The sequence below is a fragment of the Clinocottus analis genome, unplaced genomic scaffold (genome assembly GCF_023055335.1).
Source record: "Clinocottus analis isolate CAN_PGR_092001 unplaced genomic scaffold, fCliAna1.0.p SCAF_23, whole genome shotgun sequence".
Lineage (NCBI taxonomy): Eukaryota > Metazoa > Chordata > Actinopteri > Perciformes > Cottidae > Clinocottus > Clinocottus analis.
Window position 1 is genome coordinate 7,863,821 of NW_027175965.1, and position 17,212 is coordinate 7,881,032.

The 17,212-nt window shown below is 41.4% G+C and overlaps 1 protein-coding gene across 3 annotated transcripts; it reads right to left on the bottom strand.

Moving 5' to 3' along the window:
* Positions 1-726: 726 nt before the first annotated feature.
* Positions 727-11,665, bottom strand: lhx9 (LIM homeobox 9). 3 transcript variants are annotated; one of them, XM_068589873.1, is made up of 5 exons: positions 10,898-11,665; positions 9,846-10,048; positions 8,366-8,724; positions 4,919-5,121; positions 727-1,644 (listed from the first exon to the last, which is right to left on the bottom strand). In XM_068589873.1, exons 1-5 carry the CDS (start codon positions 11,075-11,077, stop codon positions 1,588-1,590), a joined length of 1,002 nt encoding a protein of 333 aa, XP_068445974.1. In that variant the 5' UTR covers positions 11,078-11,665; the 3' UTR covers positions 727-1,587. The 3 variants fall into 3 exon arrangements, with proteins under 3 accessions (XP_068445974.1, XP_068445973.1, XP_068445972.1); XM_068589872.1 differs by lacking the exon at positions 727-1,644 and adding an exon at positions 1,651-4,280 and having other exon boundaries at positions 8,366-8,721; XM_068589871.1 differs by lacking the exon at positions 727-1,644 and adding an exon at positions 1,651-4,280.
* Between the last annotated feature and the right edge of the window lie 5,547 nt (positions 11,666-17,212).

The window sequence follows — 17,212 nt, forward strand, 5'->3', positions numbered from 1 at the left end:
TTACACACACACACACACACACACACACACACACACACAAATGTTACCAATAGGATGCCTTCCAGTCACCAACAGCCCAGCAGCAAACCCCTGAAATTCTTGTCAACATGGGGCCGTGACGCTGTCCAGAATTTTTTTTTTTTATCTCGCAGCTCCAAAACTCGCTGGGCTCGCTGTGTTTGTTTGTGTTTGTGCTCCAGCCCCGGCTTCCTGTAGCTCGGCGGTGTCAACCCGCCCACCGTCCTCCCATCAGGCCCGGGGAACACAGCCCTGCTGCCACAGCGCTCAGGCACCCCGGCGACTGAGGTTTTCCTCTTGGACTGACTGAAGTGTTTGCTGTTTCCCACATTGTTGGAATTCAACACCAGCCTGTTTACTGGTCCCCATGTGGCGTCGGTCTTTTCTCCCCTCCTTTCTTTCTTTCTCTCTTTTTTTTCCTCCTCTTTTTCCACTCCACACCTTCTTTACATTACATACGCAGCGTTCATACTAACGAGACTAACTGAAGCGGTCATGTTTTGCCAATTTCAGTTTGTATTCGACCATCTTTTACATTTATAAAGCAAACTGTCCCATTAGAATGTCGCTACATTGTTTTTAGTCTTTATTACGAAAACATTTACAAATGTGTGACTATACTTTTAAATCTTTTTTGTTTGAATAGGTGATTGTTTTATACTTTATATATATATGTATATACAGTATATACTGTGAGGTACTCTATGGGCTTCAGGGACGTCATTTTCATATGCTTTATTATGCAGCTGACAATGAATCATACAATGAATCAAAGGAAAGAATATACATCTCAAGGAAAAATGTTAACAAGATGATGAGTCGCATGCAAAATGAGAATCTCTTCTTTATCTGCTTTGTTTTTTCACTTCCTTCCCTCGGTACAGCCAGATGGCAAAGCTCCAGCTCTGCAGTCCTCTTCATACACTCATCATATTTGATGGGCATCCTGCTGCCGAGTTTCAAGGAGGCCATGTGTTTACGAAATGACACTTGTGACAAAAGAAAACTTCTATTTAGCAAGCGGATTCTTGGGCGGGGTGTATGGGGGCAGCAGCGTGTGTGCATTTGTGTGTGTGTGTGTGTTGGAGAACAGATATTTTGAGCATGTATGTGTATATATTGTGCTTATATATAGGAGCAAGGCAGTGGGAGAAAGTGTGTGTGTGTGTGTGTGTGTACCAATAACATCCATACCGTCCCTGTTTCACATGGTCGTCATGTCGGATGCCTGCTGTCGTCTTTTAAATCACATCCTGGGCTTCTCTACGAGTTTTGTTTTTACTATGTTACAATACAGTTTATCATCAGTTTTGTTCCAATACAGATTTTTTTTTTTTTTATCACATTGATATCATGAATATCATACATTGTGAGGTCTCCTCCGTTGATGGATTCAAACATTCAAGACACACTTTTTGTTGGAAACATCATCAGTTGTACATTTGCAACTAATACAGGTTTAATGTTGGTCGTTTATTTGTTCTCAGTATGCTAGCATCTTATCCTAATATTGTCTTTGTCTTCAATGGTGAGGAATTCCCATCAAAGTTTTCCCCTTCTCTTAATACTTTAGGGAATTTTCAAACGTCGGGATGTATGGCTGTAATGCCCCAAGATTTGTTCTCCCTGAAAGAAACGATAGAGTAAGAATATATTAACTACAGAGCAACCTGGCTTTACGGGGTCTGCATTTACTCTTACTTCATTTTAGGTTTACCAATATGTTATGCATAAATATATATACTATGTATGGATATAGATATATATGTATATCAATATGCGCTTTGTAGCATTCCTTTGATTTAAAATTTAAAGCCATGTTCATGCATTAAAAAGCAATTTCATATTTTTGACTGCAGGGTTTAGATGTAAATCCATGGGGCATTACGTTAAAAACCATAAACATCATAAAATAGGAAATAGAAATCAAAAAATGGAAGCAAAAATGAGGACGTTTAACTGGTCATTAATAACTGAATGCTTTCTTGTTTGTTGATGTGATAAACAAAAAAAAAATCGTATTCAAGATAGAACACAAAAATGGCAAGTGTAATGAAAAATAAAACCCATTTAAAGCAAAGTATTTTTATTCACACAAATTTAATAAGATATATAACAACCGTTTGGTCCATAAATATTTAAGGGGAAATAGTTTCTATACACCATCTTTATCAAGAAACAGGGAAACATGGACAATCTTGATAGAACACTTACTGTACTCAACTATTAACACGAAGATCAATATATAAGGTTCTTGGATTACCCAACTATATCTGAAAGAGTGCACAAATGCTTTCTATGACATCGCTGCCCCCTTTTTTAACAGGATACACCATAAAAAGATCTTCGGAAATAAGATGCAAAACAGTACAAAACTAGTGAGGCGTCAAAAGGATGTGAATCAGTTAACAAAGAACACATATATCCTGAATTTCACAAACTTTCTCCCAAGTTATAGCATAAGGCACATAGTAGAACTGAGTTAGGCATCTACTTCATGAAGTAGATCTAGAGTACCACTTTGTTCTACGATAGAACAAATTGCGACGCTCACAATGAAATGTATTAACTCCATTGAAGATTTGCTCGTGTCTTTCTTTTCTCTCTCTATCTTTCAGCCAGAAGAAACATGTTTTTGGTCTGTTCAGTGGCAAGTGTCATTAAATGAAAGTATAAATATGGCCAAAAAGGAGTACACACGGACAATGATTTCCCACTGGCTGCCTCTTGCGACTCCACCTATCTGAGGTCATTTGAAATGTTCATGTCGGCTCTACAAATCTAGTCTGCGACGTCGCGAGCGCTTAATTCCTCACCGCTAACCCCTTTTCCCCTTTTTAAAAATCACATCGTTACCCTGAGCAACATGATAAAAACAATAATGCACTTTTCACTGGGCAGTATATTGTCACTGTGCAATTGAGTTTAGCTGTGGATCCATGGATGCGTTTACTAGGATTTATCCATTTGACTACGGTTAATCTGTGAGGCCAACCAATCTGAAAAAGTGCTGTAATGAAAACAATCGATTGCGTAAAACTGTTCTCCGATGCAAATTTCTCCCGCTGATTTTTCTAAATTATCAATGTCACTGCGTTACATGTTGAACAGTTACCACTGTACAGATTGTGGGATTGGCTTCTTTCAAATTTATCACAGTAGATTTGTGAATCAAGACAAAAAAAAAAAAAGGTTTGTGGAGTCAGCATCTACCGGCCTTTTAAGCTGCAGAGATGGTTTCGGCGCTTATGATGTAATTTAGACGTTATACATGGAGCTCTGTCCGATATCTCGATGTCTGATTCCATCCAACTCGGTCTTAAAGACCGAAACATTCGGAAATAATTAAAGCCTGTTTTCTGGAGTTACCCATATACAGAACATTCTACAAGTCTATTCCCCCAAATTATCCTCAAACAGAAATAAAATCTTTAAATTGGATAGTGCGAACACAGTGCATACATATACAGGTTTTCCGAGGGCAAAATATTCATATTAGTTTAACCATAAATTAGGAAGGGCTTGTTTTTTTTATTATAATTCAATACAAATGTACAAATAAAGTCAAATCAAGTAAAGATCTAGTTTTCCAAGACACGCTTATGTTTAGTTTTTTTTTTTCCGATGAATTGTTGGGATCCATGAAAATTTTCTTTCACTTCAGCTTCAAAAATGTCCCGTCCGAAAAATCAATCCCTGCATACTTTAAGTCAACTACAGACACGGCTGCCATGTGGTTTTCAAATGCTACACATTAAAAATGATTTCCTTGTGTTTTTTTTTAATGTGGTCGCTGCTGTTTCTTGCTCTTGTTGTTCTTGTTTGTGTACACAGTACAGCACTTTCTGTTCCAAGGAGCTGTCTCTGGTAGATTTAAAGGTGTCACTTAAAAAAAAAAAAATGTAAATTGAGGACGAGGGGGAGAAAAAAAACAAAAAAAAAACATAAAATAATAATAAAATAACATCAGATAAAAAAAAAAAAATCAGTCCGCTAAAGATAGCTCGTTAGAAAAGGTTTGTCAAGGTAGTTTGTGAAGGGCTCCCCGAATCATGGCTGTCCAAACTAGAGGTGACGGAGGTCACTACAGTGATAGAGGGGTTTGTCAGGTCTGTTAGTGTGGCCGTGCTGGAGGGGGGGGTCAGGGCCCCACTGTCAGATGAGGGTGCAGGGAGTGAGGTGCCATCAGCCTTATCAACACCTCCATTCTCCTGTCGCAAAACGTTCCTTCTGAATTTGGCTCTTGCGTTTTGGAACCAAACCTGCAAACCAATCCCAACGTGGCTTTTACTTTTTTGTGTTTAAGATTAAATTTTTAAAAAAAAAAGAAAAAGTATCATATCATTTGTACAGTGGTTTACATATCACAGCTGTTCCTGCATCAACTTGCCCTCGCCTTACGTGTAGAAATCTTTATACGGTCTCTTTCATACATTAGTTGGAGCTTCAGGGGCAGATAACAATGAACCACTTAGCTCCTGAACACTGAATACAAGAATGTGCCTTTTGAGAGCAAACATCTAAACAATAATCCTGTCCTTTTAAATTTGTATCTGCGAGAGTTGAATTACACCCTCTTTTCCACAGACAAAAATGTGCACTCATTATTAATCATATCAGCTACAGTTTTACATTTACTTTCTCTGCGTTTATGAACGACTTTTCTTTTTTCTTTCCCAAAAAAAAAAAAAAAAAAACATTTAAGAATCTACAAGATTTCTGTTAGAAAAAAACCCCTGGATATACATCTAATGACTAAATGGGCCGACCAAACAAACCAAATCAAAAAAGATGACTTTGATGATAATATTGGTGTGAAATGACAGGGACATGGAGGAGGAGTGAGATGCACACAGATATGGGCGGGTCAGATCAGTAAGGAGAATGGCGTTGTGCTTACCTGTAGAACTCTCTTAGTGAGGCCTGTTTTCTGGGCCAGCTGCTTTAAGTCCTTGGCATCGGGGTTGTGGTTGATGGCAAAGTAGGATTTCATTGTCCGCAGCTGATGGTGCTTGAAGGAGGTCCGCATGCGTTTGGTCTTCTGCGAGGGAGCGTAGGCCTGCTGGTCCCGGTCCATGTGGTCGGTGTCGTTCTCGTTACAGCCTGAGAGGGCAGGGAGCAGAACGCGGGGGGGGCTCGGTCAGAGTCCGCTTCGGAAACGACTGCAAATGTTCACACAAATTAGAACTTTTCTAGAAAGTTTGAATTCATTTGTGCTCAACAATTGACAAGGAAATGACAACTGACTGGCAATGAAAGCAATCCCTCCATCACGCAGCTGCGTACATCTGGTATTTGCACATGTTGCACTCCTTTTGAGGCTCAAAATGAAATAAAATATATTGTGAGGTGGTCCAGTTTTGCAGCGACAAAACAAGACCCAGTTAAACGGATATTAGCGTAGATTAAGGTATTAATAAGTGAACAGATTCATCTCATGCCATCATGATCAATAATGAAAGTGTGCTATATTTAGAACAATTAATTAATAACAGTCAAGGAACTCTCTGAACTGACTAGACTGAAATTAATTATAACGCCTTGGAAATTGGGATTATCGTGGGTTTTTTATTTTTATATAATCTGTTATTACATTTTTTATGTATTTTAACCATACAATGGGACCGGGCTAAATTATTTCTGCTTGTGTTTACAAAGACTAATCGGACTAATGGACCTCATTTGTCAACAGCTTCGCACTGTGTGTGTAAAAGACTTAAAGATGGAAAAAAGGCAAAAATGGATCCACTAAATACATGCATTTGTAGATAAATAGGGCTGCAGAAACATGTATTATGCGTTAAGAAAAAATAGCTAAACACTTAATTTCACTATTATTTTACAAACACAATTATTGCATTATTCTGTTGTGACAGAAAATTCAAATGCCAAATAAATACATGCCAAATAAATTAGCATGACTGTATTTATATGACTGCAACCAAAATATATAACAAGTACAATTAATTCTCACCGCTTGATTATTGATGATATATTTTTTTATAGAACCTATAGTATTTACTAGAGCTGGGCTCTTAGTTAAGTGCAAAAGTAATATTGGAGAAGATTGTGTTGATTTTCTTGTCTCAATGTAACCGAAATGCTGACCAGTTGTTTTCCTCAGTGACGAAATATCAAAAGACTTGCATCAACATTTCATCATAAAGATGTTGTGCAACACTTCCTCAAAAAGAAAATGATTGAATTAAATTACAAATCCTTTTTTTAACGACTGTGAGATATATGTTTTAAACGTGTGGTTTTATCTTATCATATGCAACATGGCGTGAATTATGTTTCTTTTTGTGATACGAGACGTCTTCTGGTGACACTTATACGCACCATCAATAAGACAATCATTGACATCTGTGTTCTTCTTTTCCAGCCTTCACTGGCTTGTGTTTCACTAGATATTACCCACTAGGGGTCTCTATATCCAAACAAGACCAAACTTCACAGAGCAGCGTGGAATACTCAGTAGACACACACCTTTCCCTGGTGAAAACAAGCACCAATGTGCTCGCTAAAGTAGAAACAAAACCGCTCACAAAACCTCATCCCATTTCTCATGAAAGTGAGCCTCCTGGTCTGCACAAGCACACAGGAAAAAATAGCACTTTGGAAGACAGTTGTTCCCTAATTTAATTTATCTCTTAAAAAAAAAGTTGATTTATTTATGGGATGATTTGAATGTTATAAAGTCATAAATGTGTCGCATAATTACGACATTTCTAAAAAAGAAACAAGACATGCGACTTGAGCTAAAAGAAGCCAAGGCAGCTTTTTAAATTAGAAAATATGATATTCTACGTCAGTCTATTCTATTCTATTTTAATATCCCAAATGAAAAATATAATATTCCCACTGGGACCTTTACAGTGTCTTTGGCGCTTAATAATAAGCTCAAAGGGATATTTTACTGTATTTCATGTCTTTCTCAGTGGGATTTTCTTTTGTGGGATTTTTTGTACCTGTTGTGGCTGCATTATATTTTAAATCATATTGCATTTCAACACTGTGTTGTAGGTATATCTCGCCATTAAAGACCATAAATCACAGTGCTCCACTACAGTGCTTCCTATTAAAGCATGCATGAGAACTTTTAGGATTTGCATAATCTCTTGGAGTTGTGTTTGTGAATAACAAACCCAAAGCCCTTTCAAGCGGAGCGTTGACTGCACACTGCTGTGTTTGGAGCCCCTGGCCTCGCTGCAGCGGCCCCCTCTGCGCGGCGCTGCTGTGGCCCCTGAGAACTGTGCTGACCGCCTGCACGGGAGGCCAGGGATTCCAACGTCACCTTCAATTAACGAAGAACAATTAACGCGCAGATTACCCTTATTCCTCCCCATTCACCAAGAACAGAGGGAACTTGGCGCACAATGACAAACTTTCTCAACCGCGCACTAATTCGCAGAAAGCGACAACAAAATGGGGACGCTGCAGGGAGGGGAGAGGGGGGGTATAACATTCAGCGATTCAGTGCAAGGTTGTAGATGAAACCTACATTTAACAGTAGCTCAATGTTCAGCTTCATCCTTTTTTTCTGTCCTCCAGCAAAAAGGGCAAATACATGCAACACAGTGGTTTTGTACGCAACAGTCCCAAACTACATTGACCCCCTTCACACCCATGCTGCACATTTATTTTGACCTAAATTAGTCTTAATTATAAAAGTCGATGTGCAGGTTGACGGCGAGGTCAAATTTCGATCATTCCGGGCGCAACACACGCCACAGTTTAAAGCACAAAAAAACACGGTGCCTGACAGACGCGTGGACCGAAAGCTGCAGATCAATTAGCCCACGGCTGCGGGCGCCGTTACACACAGGCACAGTTCACCTCCATTAGCATCGCCTGCAGGAGCGACGTATTCATCTCAGACATGTAAGGTAGACCTACGGCTGTTACACATGAGGCGTTCAGGAACCGTCTGGACTGAAAAAATATAATAAAAGCGAAGGTCTTCTGCGTAAACTTGATTGTATTTATTGCGCAGTCACTTTATGTAGTGCTGTTTATTTGTGGGTGTGTTTTTTTTTTGTATTGACCTAACTTTAATAATTGATTCAGGCGCATTTTAAAACACTAAAATTAAACTGATAAGACGAATCTTCAGGCTGGCAATGTCCGAGGACACTCTAGATTTAACCTACACTAAAAGCAGCTTACAGTTTGTTAAAAAAAAATTTAAAAAAGTTTTAAAACACTGTCCATACAGTAAGGTCTAAAGGGCAATTTAAAGGCTACAGCTGCTTTTGCACCAAAGCTAAAATGCGGTGACGTTGTGATATGTGCCTGTTTGTGTCCCCCTGGCTGGCTGTGAGGCCCTGCTCTCTGTTGGTCTCACCGGAGTTGTAGCTAGGTATATCTATCCCCATGGCCGGGCTCTTCCTCTTGCGCGGCCTTCCCTTCTGCGCCGTCCCGGTGCCGTTGAAGTAGGGCAGGGTGAGGCCGCCGCCCTTGGCCGCCAGCTCGGCGAAGTTGAGCTGCTGGTGGTAGTCCGGTCCCTGCACCAGCGTCTCGAAGTGGAGCCGGCAGTACACCAGGCTGTCCTTCATGCCGAAGTGGTCGCCCGTGGTCAGCGTCTTGTTGCAAGTGGTGCACGTGAAGCAGCTCAGGTGGTACACGGAGTCGCGCGCCCGCATCACCATCTCCGAGGCCGATATCCCGAGGTGGCAGCGCGCGCACCTCTGCACGGAGAACCTTCTGGAACAGACACATCGTCAAGACTCTTCATAGAGACCGAATGGACGAGCACGAAGACGGCAGCAGAAAACGTAACACGCACCGTTACAACAAGCTAACGAGGTTTCTGTGGTGCCTTTCGGGGACAGAGGCGTGTGTCTGTTTTGTGTTCGACAAAGCTGGAGTGTGTAACGACACCATAACAGGCCTAAAGACTGAGCTTACATTCTGGGACAAAACAGCCACATCTGGCCTACAACTGAGTGACGGCTGGTGGATGTAGGCCACGTTTACATTGGTGTAAAAATATGTTCATTCCACGAATATTTGCTCTCTTGAATAAGCAAAAAAAAACTACTGTGATGAACCCTTTGCTAACCTCTTGGCATCATAGCTAACATTTGGAACAAAACTCTACAGGTAGGCAAAATGCAGAACTATAATACAAAAGCGAGCACATTTTTAGCCTTTGCATATATCAGGATTGTTTCTTTCTTGTGTGTTATACTATTACAATGCATTGTAAATAACATTTAGGTCTGTGCATGGTTAATTATATTACGAAATATGAAATAACATAGCTAACCCATCAGAGCATTTTAACTGCTATTTCCAATATGCAGGCCTTTTACACTGGGCTACATGCTGACAACAGCCACTAAGGTAGGTTACTTTTGAACAAACACAGTATACTGTACTCCTTTGTTCCAGGTGGGCTGACTCATACAAGCTAAAGCAGTTGATATTACACCCATTGACATGGAAACTATTATATCTGAAGCACAAAGGAATTAAAGTAAAATGTAATATCATAACTTAATCCCCATTAACAGCATGCAGGGCCCCTGTGACGTTATGATCCTATTCAGACAAGAATGAGGCCTAATTGAAAGAAATGACCTCAACATAATTCCACATGAACATCTGCAGCATATTGAATCCATGTGAAATACTGTTGCTTTACAATATATTTCCCCCCAAAAAAATATTTGTTTGTTCATTTACGAGTTAAAAATATAGTTTCCTATAAAGCCAGCAGCTTTGGGTGGGTCCACGCGCGTGCGTGCGTGACAGAGAGCGAGGACTCATATTTTTCCTACGCGGTTCTGTTCATTTCTATGTGAAACCTTAATTGTTCTTACCTGTAGTAATCGTCCTTGCAATAGATACTCCCATCCTTGGCAAAACACGTTAGCTCCGACTCCAGCGCGAGTTTACATTCACAGCATTTGAGACACCGCAGGTGCCACTGTTTGTCCACGGCCAGGAGGTAGTATCTATCCGAAATCTTGCCGCCACAGCCGGCACACAGAGCAGGCTTCTCCGGGCTCATAGAAGGCATGGTCTGGGTCAGAGAGAGAGAGAGAGAGAGAGAGAGAGAGAGAGAGAGAGAGAGAGAGAGAGAGAGAGAGAGGATCATGCAACTATTCCCCTGGACAGACTTGCTGAGGGAATCTTCATGCAACATATATCATGTACAACATTAACAACAGGCCTTTTAGCGATTTTTTATACATTTATACATTAATCTATAAATGAAGGTGTGTTCAGGCACACACGAGAGAATTGACAACATCAGTGCAACGACTGTGTTTCTGAAATTGACTGAGTATCGAGGAGATTTAATATTATTTGCTTTAATCTCTTCCTCATACGTCGACATTAAAATCTAAGCAAACAACAAACTCACTGCAAGCGTTTTGGAGAGAAAGATTTATTTAACGTATTGAATTTAGGCTTATTTAAACTGTGTTAATAAATGTAGTATTTTTTCCAGTTAAAAGAATGCAACTCAGAATTATAATTATATTTTTCCAGCATGTTTTCGTCAAAAAATTATAGATTTGTCTACAAAACTAAATATTACTATTCTGAGGTACAGTTTTTTATTTGAGTAATGTTTCACATATATTTAGAAACTTGCAAAGTTGCAGATAGTTTATGTTTTTTAGCAATAGTTTTGTGCAGATAATTAAGCTGCAATTTGAATAAAAGATTTTTACTGAGAAAAAAATAATTTCGGATGAAGAATTACACTTAAAATGTTCGACTATTAAACACAACGTATGAACAAATCCTCGTCTACTCACCCCCAAAAAACAAATGTACATTTCCTGGCCAGTTAACGGTGCCACGGTGGTCGCTCGTGCAGGTTAACACATGAATTAAAACACGGGCTCGACCGGGCTCTTACCGACTCTCTCCCGTTGAGCTGCATGCCCTTCGCCATGCGCGACTCCGTTTTCGACCTTCTCTCCATCTCCTCCATGATCCCTTGGATGTGATCCCCGGAGATCCCGTGGAAAAGCATGGCTCCCGGTCCTGGACGCAACGTGCAACTGCTTGCCTCTGTCTTGCAGCCCACAACTTCCATAAACTGAGTACTGCAGCGCAGCGCCCGGCTCTCTCAGCGCATCCAAATGGACTCGGAGACTCTTAGAGAGAGGCACCCCCCCAACAAAAACAACAACAACAACAACAACAACAACACAGCCCCTGAGTTTCAGATCAGCTCCGCGCCGCAGTGCAAAAGGAAACTGGAAGAAAAGAAGAAGGAAAAATACAACATGGGTGGGACAGGAGGAGGTAGGTGGTGGTGGTGGTGGTGGTGGTGGTGCACCAGCTTTTTTTTCCTCCCTTCTTCCCGTCAATGTCTCTCCTCCAGAAAAAAAATATATAGTCCAAATGACGCGACAAACCGGTGTGGTAATGGTGGGGAGGGAGGAGAGGAGAGGAGGGGGGCTATACTGTGAACACTCGCCAAAAAATAATGACGCAAAGTTTTTGTTGTTTCTTTTTTTGGTAATTTCTCTCTCGCTCTCTCTCTCTCTCTCTCCCGGTTTCCCAGTCAGGGGTTCCTTGGTGCTTCGAGGTCAGGTTGGGACTGCCTGGATTTGAGCACCGTGTCCTATTTGTGAAGAGAGCAAAGCCTGCCCAGTCTGAATAATTTGGTAGGAGGAGCCCCCACCACCACCCCCCTCTCTCTCTCTCCTCTCACTCTGTAAGTCTCTCTCTCTCTCTCTTTCTCTCTCTCTCTCTCACTCTCTCACCATCGCCACCAATTTCTATTCACCAACAAAGAGCTGTCACTCTTCCCTCAAAAACTCTCGATTCTGGCTGCGAGGAAGGACCAGCACTTTATGGTATTGACATTTTCATTACTTTTATTCCCACATTTACAGGAGACTATGAATGCAGCGGAGCCGGAAGTTGCAACTACAATGGCCTCAGAGTCAGTGGAGTGTAGATATGATATTTATTTAATATGTCTTAAACAATGAATATGCATCTAAAGCAAAAAAAATAACTCATTTGGATATTATAAGGGTCAGAAATAGGGGTAAATGACACGTGACTTTTGGTGAGAAGACAATTCAGTTGGTTCATTTTTTGAAAATCAAACTTAAAAAAAATATATATCAATTTTAATTTTTTTTGTTTTTATATATATGTTTGGTTGTCCCGAAATAACTCTGTGTGTGTGTGTGTGTGTGTGTGTGTGTGTGTGTGTGTGTGTGTGTGTGTGTGTGTGTGTGTGTGTATAAATGTATTGTTTGGGGCGGGGCAGTGATCAGTGATAGGCTGGAGGGCGGGGACAGATTGTATTAAACATTCTGAAAGACAAGGAATGTTACACAAATGAAGAGGATTGTGTGGAGAAAAAAATAAATAAAAGCATCCTATCTCAACCTCTTTGCTTTATCTTTATCTTAATGCTCTATAAATAATTTGATGAGGCGACGAAGAGAACTGCTTGTCTGCCTTTTAAATATAAATATAGGTTAGTCTTTTTTAGTGCATGATCTTAACGCTCATTTGAAAAAAAAAAGGTATTATTCTCTGTCGAGCATTCATTAACACGATCCTTGTCTTTTCTCTGTCTCTTGAATTAGGTCAAAATGTTGTTTACCTGCAAAGAGTTGATGAGATCAGAAACCGGATTGCAACTTCAGACTTATTAGATGTATTTTATGGCGGTAGATGAGTTTAAGAAGAGGGGGGGTCATCATCAGTTATTGAATATTTGAAGAAATCCACGTTCCCTATGTCTTATTTGATATGATCTATGGAGTCGATATACACAATAAAGATCTGTGTCAGTCTTAAAGGAATCATTTTACGCAAATAAGACTGAATTTTACTGCCCAACATGCAGCACAAATATGGTGACAACAAACCCAAAAAACGAGGCAGCTCAATGTCTATATTTTGACTAACGCACGCGGGCCTTTACAGCTGAGGCCCCGATAACGAGCTCTCTGGTCTCTATACGAGCTCTATATGGCCGAAGACTTCAGCAGAAAACAATAGACACACTGGCTGGATCTGTGACTCGGCTTTGGTCCCATTAATAGATTTACTGAGGGGCTCAGGGGGAAGAAGGGGGGGGGGGGGGTGCAGGTGTGGATGCTTCTTCTCAAGACGTGTTACATTATCATGTGCATCCCCCCCTCCCCCCTCCCTCTCGCCCCCACCACGAAGTTGTGTTGGCTTTAATTGGAGGCCCCTTGGTAGCAGCTATGAGACAGGGCTGTGGACCCTCCTGGACGGGCTCTGGACCTGCAGCTGTTCTGGAGAAAAGCCTTACATTTAATTTGCGCTGTCAGTGTCTCAGCACCGGCCAATGGAGCGGTGAAAAGAGCCCCAAAAGGGCCACGCGGACTCCATTTCACCTGGACAAAGACACCCCGAGAGGACCGATCAACTCAGCTCTGTGTGGTATTTAATATGGCTGTTGGTCCCTCTCTCTCTTTCTCTCCCTCCCTTTCTCTCTCAACTTCTCATTTCACAGAAACAAATATAAACAGAGTATATGCGCGTGTTCGTATTTGTGAGCAAGACATCATTATTGTCGTTGCTGTTTTGACCCGTTGCCTCCAGCAGTGACATTTCATTTGACTGAAGAGTGTTTAACAATGTGTCAGTGAGCACCAAGGGGCCGAGGGAGTGATGGGATTGTATTGTGTCGTTTTGTGTCGTTTCCTTTTCTTTATATCCAATTAGGATTTTACCTGCAACTAGATCTACGCTCATTAGACATTTTTTGTTGTATTGTCTCATTTGTGTCGTTTGTACAGATAAAAGCCAATTCACGAAATTAACCTCAATCTTTTTTTTTATAGCTGAGAATATTTATTTAATTTGGAAATAACAAGTTCTCGTTTGAAACGTTTTCTTACTACTGTCCAATTAAGCGACCTGGTTATGTTTGCTATCGATCATATTTCATAGCTGGAATTAAATTAATTGGAAGAATATTCATCTGTGCCATCTTCGTTTAATTTCTGAGAATGGTTTGCTCTAATTTAAGAATTGGTTTGACCAAAATTCATTCTTATAATAAACACGATCATCGCTGTTTATTCTCACTCTGCATTTCAAACCTTTGGCGCTTTAAATAAAATAAAATAAAATAAAAACAGTGTTAACAACCATGTTTAAAATGGCGTTTGAACACAGCGTGGCTCAGTGGGTCTGACCTTTCTCATATAAATAAAGAAAAGAAAATATATTACCCTCAACCGACCAACTAAATTACGTATATTCCTACAATTAAAAAAAGAGCGTCATTTCATATTTCCCCTGCCTTTCAACTTGCAGGATTTCCCTCCACACTCATGTTATATTTACATAATTCAGATTGTTATCGAGGTAAATAATATTCCGTGACATCCCGTAAATAACGACGAGGTTTTAGATGAGTTTTCCTTGCACAGCCTCCCTGTTCATCCCGCACAATAACACCAAAAATCACCGTCTGCATCATGCACCGAATCTGTCGCGCATTGCTTCATGTGTGTTTTTTTGTGTTGTGTTTAAAACGCAGACCTCATATACTAATATTCCCCCAAGCCGACATAAGGAAAGGTCTTACCTGAGGCTGTGAGAGAGAGATCCCTGTGAGGCGGAGGCGCTCCGGACTGCGCGCAGCGTGCAGAGGAGACAGAGGAGCTGCCGGTAGATGGGGGCTGTTCCTCGTTTCTGAGCTCACACTTGGAGTTCGAGCGTCAATTAAAACACAAGACATTTAAATATCCTTCTCCCGCATGCAGACACCCCTCAACACACAGCACAAGCACCCAAACGCACAGCAAAACAAGGAAGCCGGGAGCCAATGGCCTCTTTACTCAGCATGTGTAGGTTAGAATATGTGAAGTTGTCGTAAATTAGAGGATACATAATCTGGAGTCGGAATAAACTGCCGTTTTAGGCTCCAGCCAGATTTAGGGATGTTTAAATCAAAGCAGATGTTTGGGTGTTTTCTCTGTCGCGACATGTTTTCTGTGACTATAATGTAGTCATTCAAATGGTGAAGTTATATTTTAACCCCCCACAGACACACTTCTATGCGGGTTGTGAGCACACATCGCTGTGTTTATCCCCTGCATGTGAAGGAACAGGCCTGCACGGCTGCAGCTCTAATTCCACTGGTGTGAGCGGAGCTCCGCGTGAATATGTAATTAGATCTATAGTCAAACTGGATCAGTCAGTCTGACAAAGATGTGAAGCAGCAACACAAGGTCTGCTGCATGAGAACACAACACAAAAAACAACGGTTTGGTATATGGATACAAATCGAAATCAATTTCAAAATAAAAGGTGCTGAATGCTTTTTGAATTTGACGTATTTATTGTGACAATAATCTAAAGCAAGCAGTGTTAGGCCAGTTGTTCAGAGCATATTGTTGTGTTTGTATGTTAGCATCATTAAACCAGAACAGACGTTTAAAAGGGGCTCATTTATTCATCATTTCTTTTGTTCCTCACCTCTGGTCTATTCTTCTATTTTCATCACTTAAATTAAATGAATCCTCCAAAAATAGCAACGACCTTAAAATAATTCCATTAGTTTATATTCTGTTTCCCCTAAAACTGCTCTGTGTGTCTCTGCATGTGTCTCACCTGCAGATGCAGCAGATATAAATGCAATGCAGTAGTGTGTGTGTGTGTGTGTGTGTGTGTGTGTGTGTGTGTGTGTGTGTGTGTGTGTGTGTGTGTGTGTGTGTGTGTGTGTGTGTGTGTGTGTGTGTGTGTGTTTAGCCAGGAAGCATTGTACACACACTTGGCCTCATGTTGCAACATGTAATGAATAAAGAAATGTTGTTGATAAAAAATTCACCACTATTTAATAATGTCAAGTTTTACAGTAAATATTAATACTGCTCGCCCTTTGAAGATGGTTTGATTGTGCCTGACTGCGAATGAAACAATATATTTTACATTTTTCAATATTTACTACCTTATTATAGAATGTTCCTTGGAGTAATTTCCCTGTGCATTATTGGATTGTTATTCACTTGACATGCTAAGCAATATGACAAGAAGCCAATAAATAACAACAACGTTGATACCAGGATGTAAGGGAGTTTGTAAAGCATGGTGATGCAGGCCTGGAGGTCCTGCTCACACTGACCACATGCACAACACGCTGCTAGATGGACCGATTTCAACCCACCACACGTGATTGGAGGGTTTGTTGTCTGTAAACACTCTCAGCTCCGGTGAGAGCGAGGGGTGGCAATTAATTACACCTCTGTACACGCTTGCATAAATGACACTGTTGCCACACTGCTAACAGTCTTTTTTTTTTGGTGCTTTGCTCCTTCCGCCTGGGCTGACATCACAATGTATCTCATCAATAATGCAACAGCACTCAGATCCATTTCAGTGTGTGTGTGTGTGTGTGTGTGTGTGTGTGCACCACAACGCGTCCCGTGTACACTGCGTTCTCCGAGCATGATACACCCAGACGTGGCTCTGCAGCGTGCTCGGTTCAACAGTGAGACCACAGATACGGCGTCGACACCCGGGGATGCCTGCCTGCCTGCCTGCCTGCCTGCCTGCTTGCCTGCCTGCCTGCCTGCCTGCCTGCTTGCCTGCCTGCTTGCCTGCCTGCCTGCCTGCCTGCCTGCCTGCCTGCCTGCCTGGCTGTCTCTGGCTCCTTGGGCACGGCGGTTAGATTACCACACATCCAGGGTTCATCTGGAGTCATCATTTCTGGGTCACCTCAAGTGACACTCGGTCTCGTGGAGAGGGGAAGCTCTCAGTCACTCCCAAAGCAAAGCCAGAAAAAAAAAAGGAGCGGAGGAGACGGGGATGCGAAAAGAGGCAAAGAAAGAGGGGGAGAGGAGGGAGGAGGTGGGAAGGCTCTCCCAGGATCCACTGTGGTGCAGGCTAAACACTGACAGAGTGAAGGAGAGGAGTGGGAAGGGGAGGGAAGGGAGAGGAGGGGGGGTTTGAGGAGGAGGAACAGAGGGAGGAGGCAAACACTGCAAAGCTGAATCCCAGTCACATGTATCCCAGTCACATGAGCCAGGGTGGGTGGGTGGGTGGGTGAGACATCCTGGAAATATTTACAAACACACAGTGGACATGGCTTCATAATTATTGGAGGAGAAAAAAAAAACAAAATCGGAGCACACAAGTGCGGGTGAAATATGACCATATCACTGTTTTTATAGGCAAATTAAAATGTCTACCAGTGATTTAGAATGGACTAATAATGGTA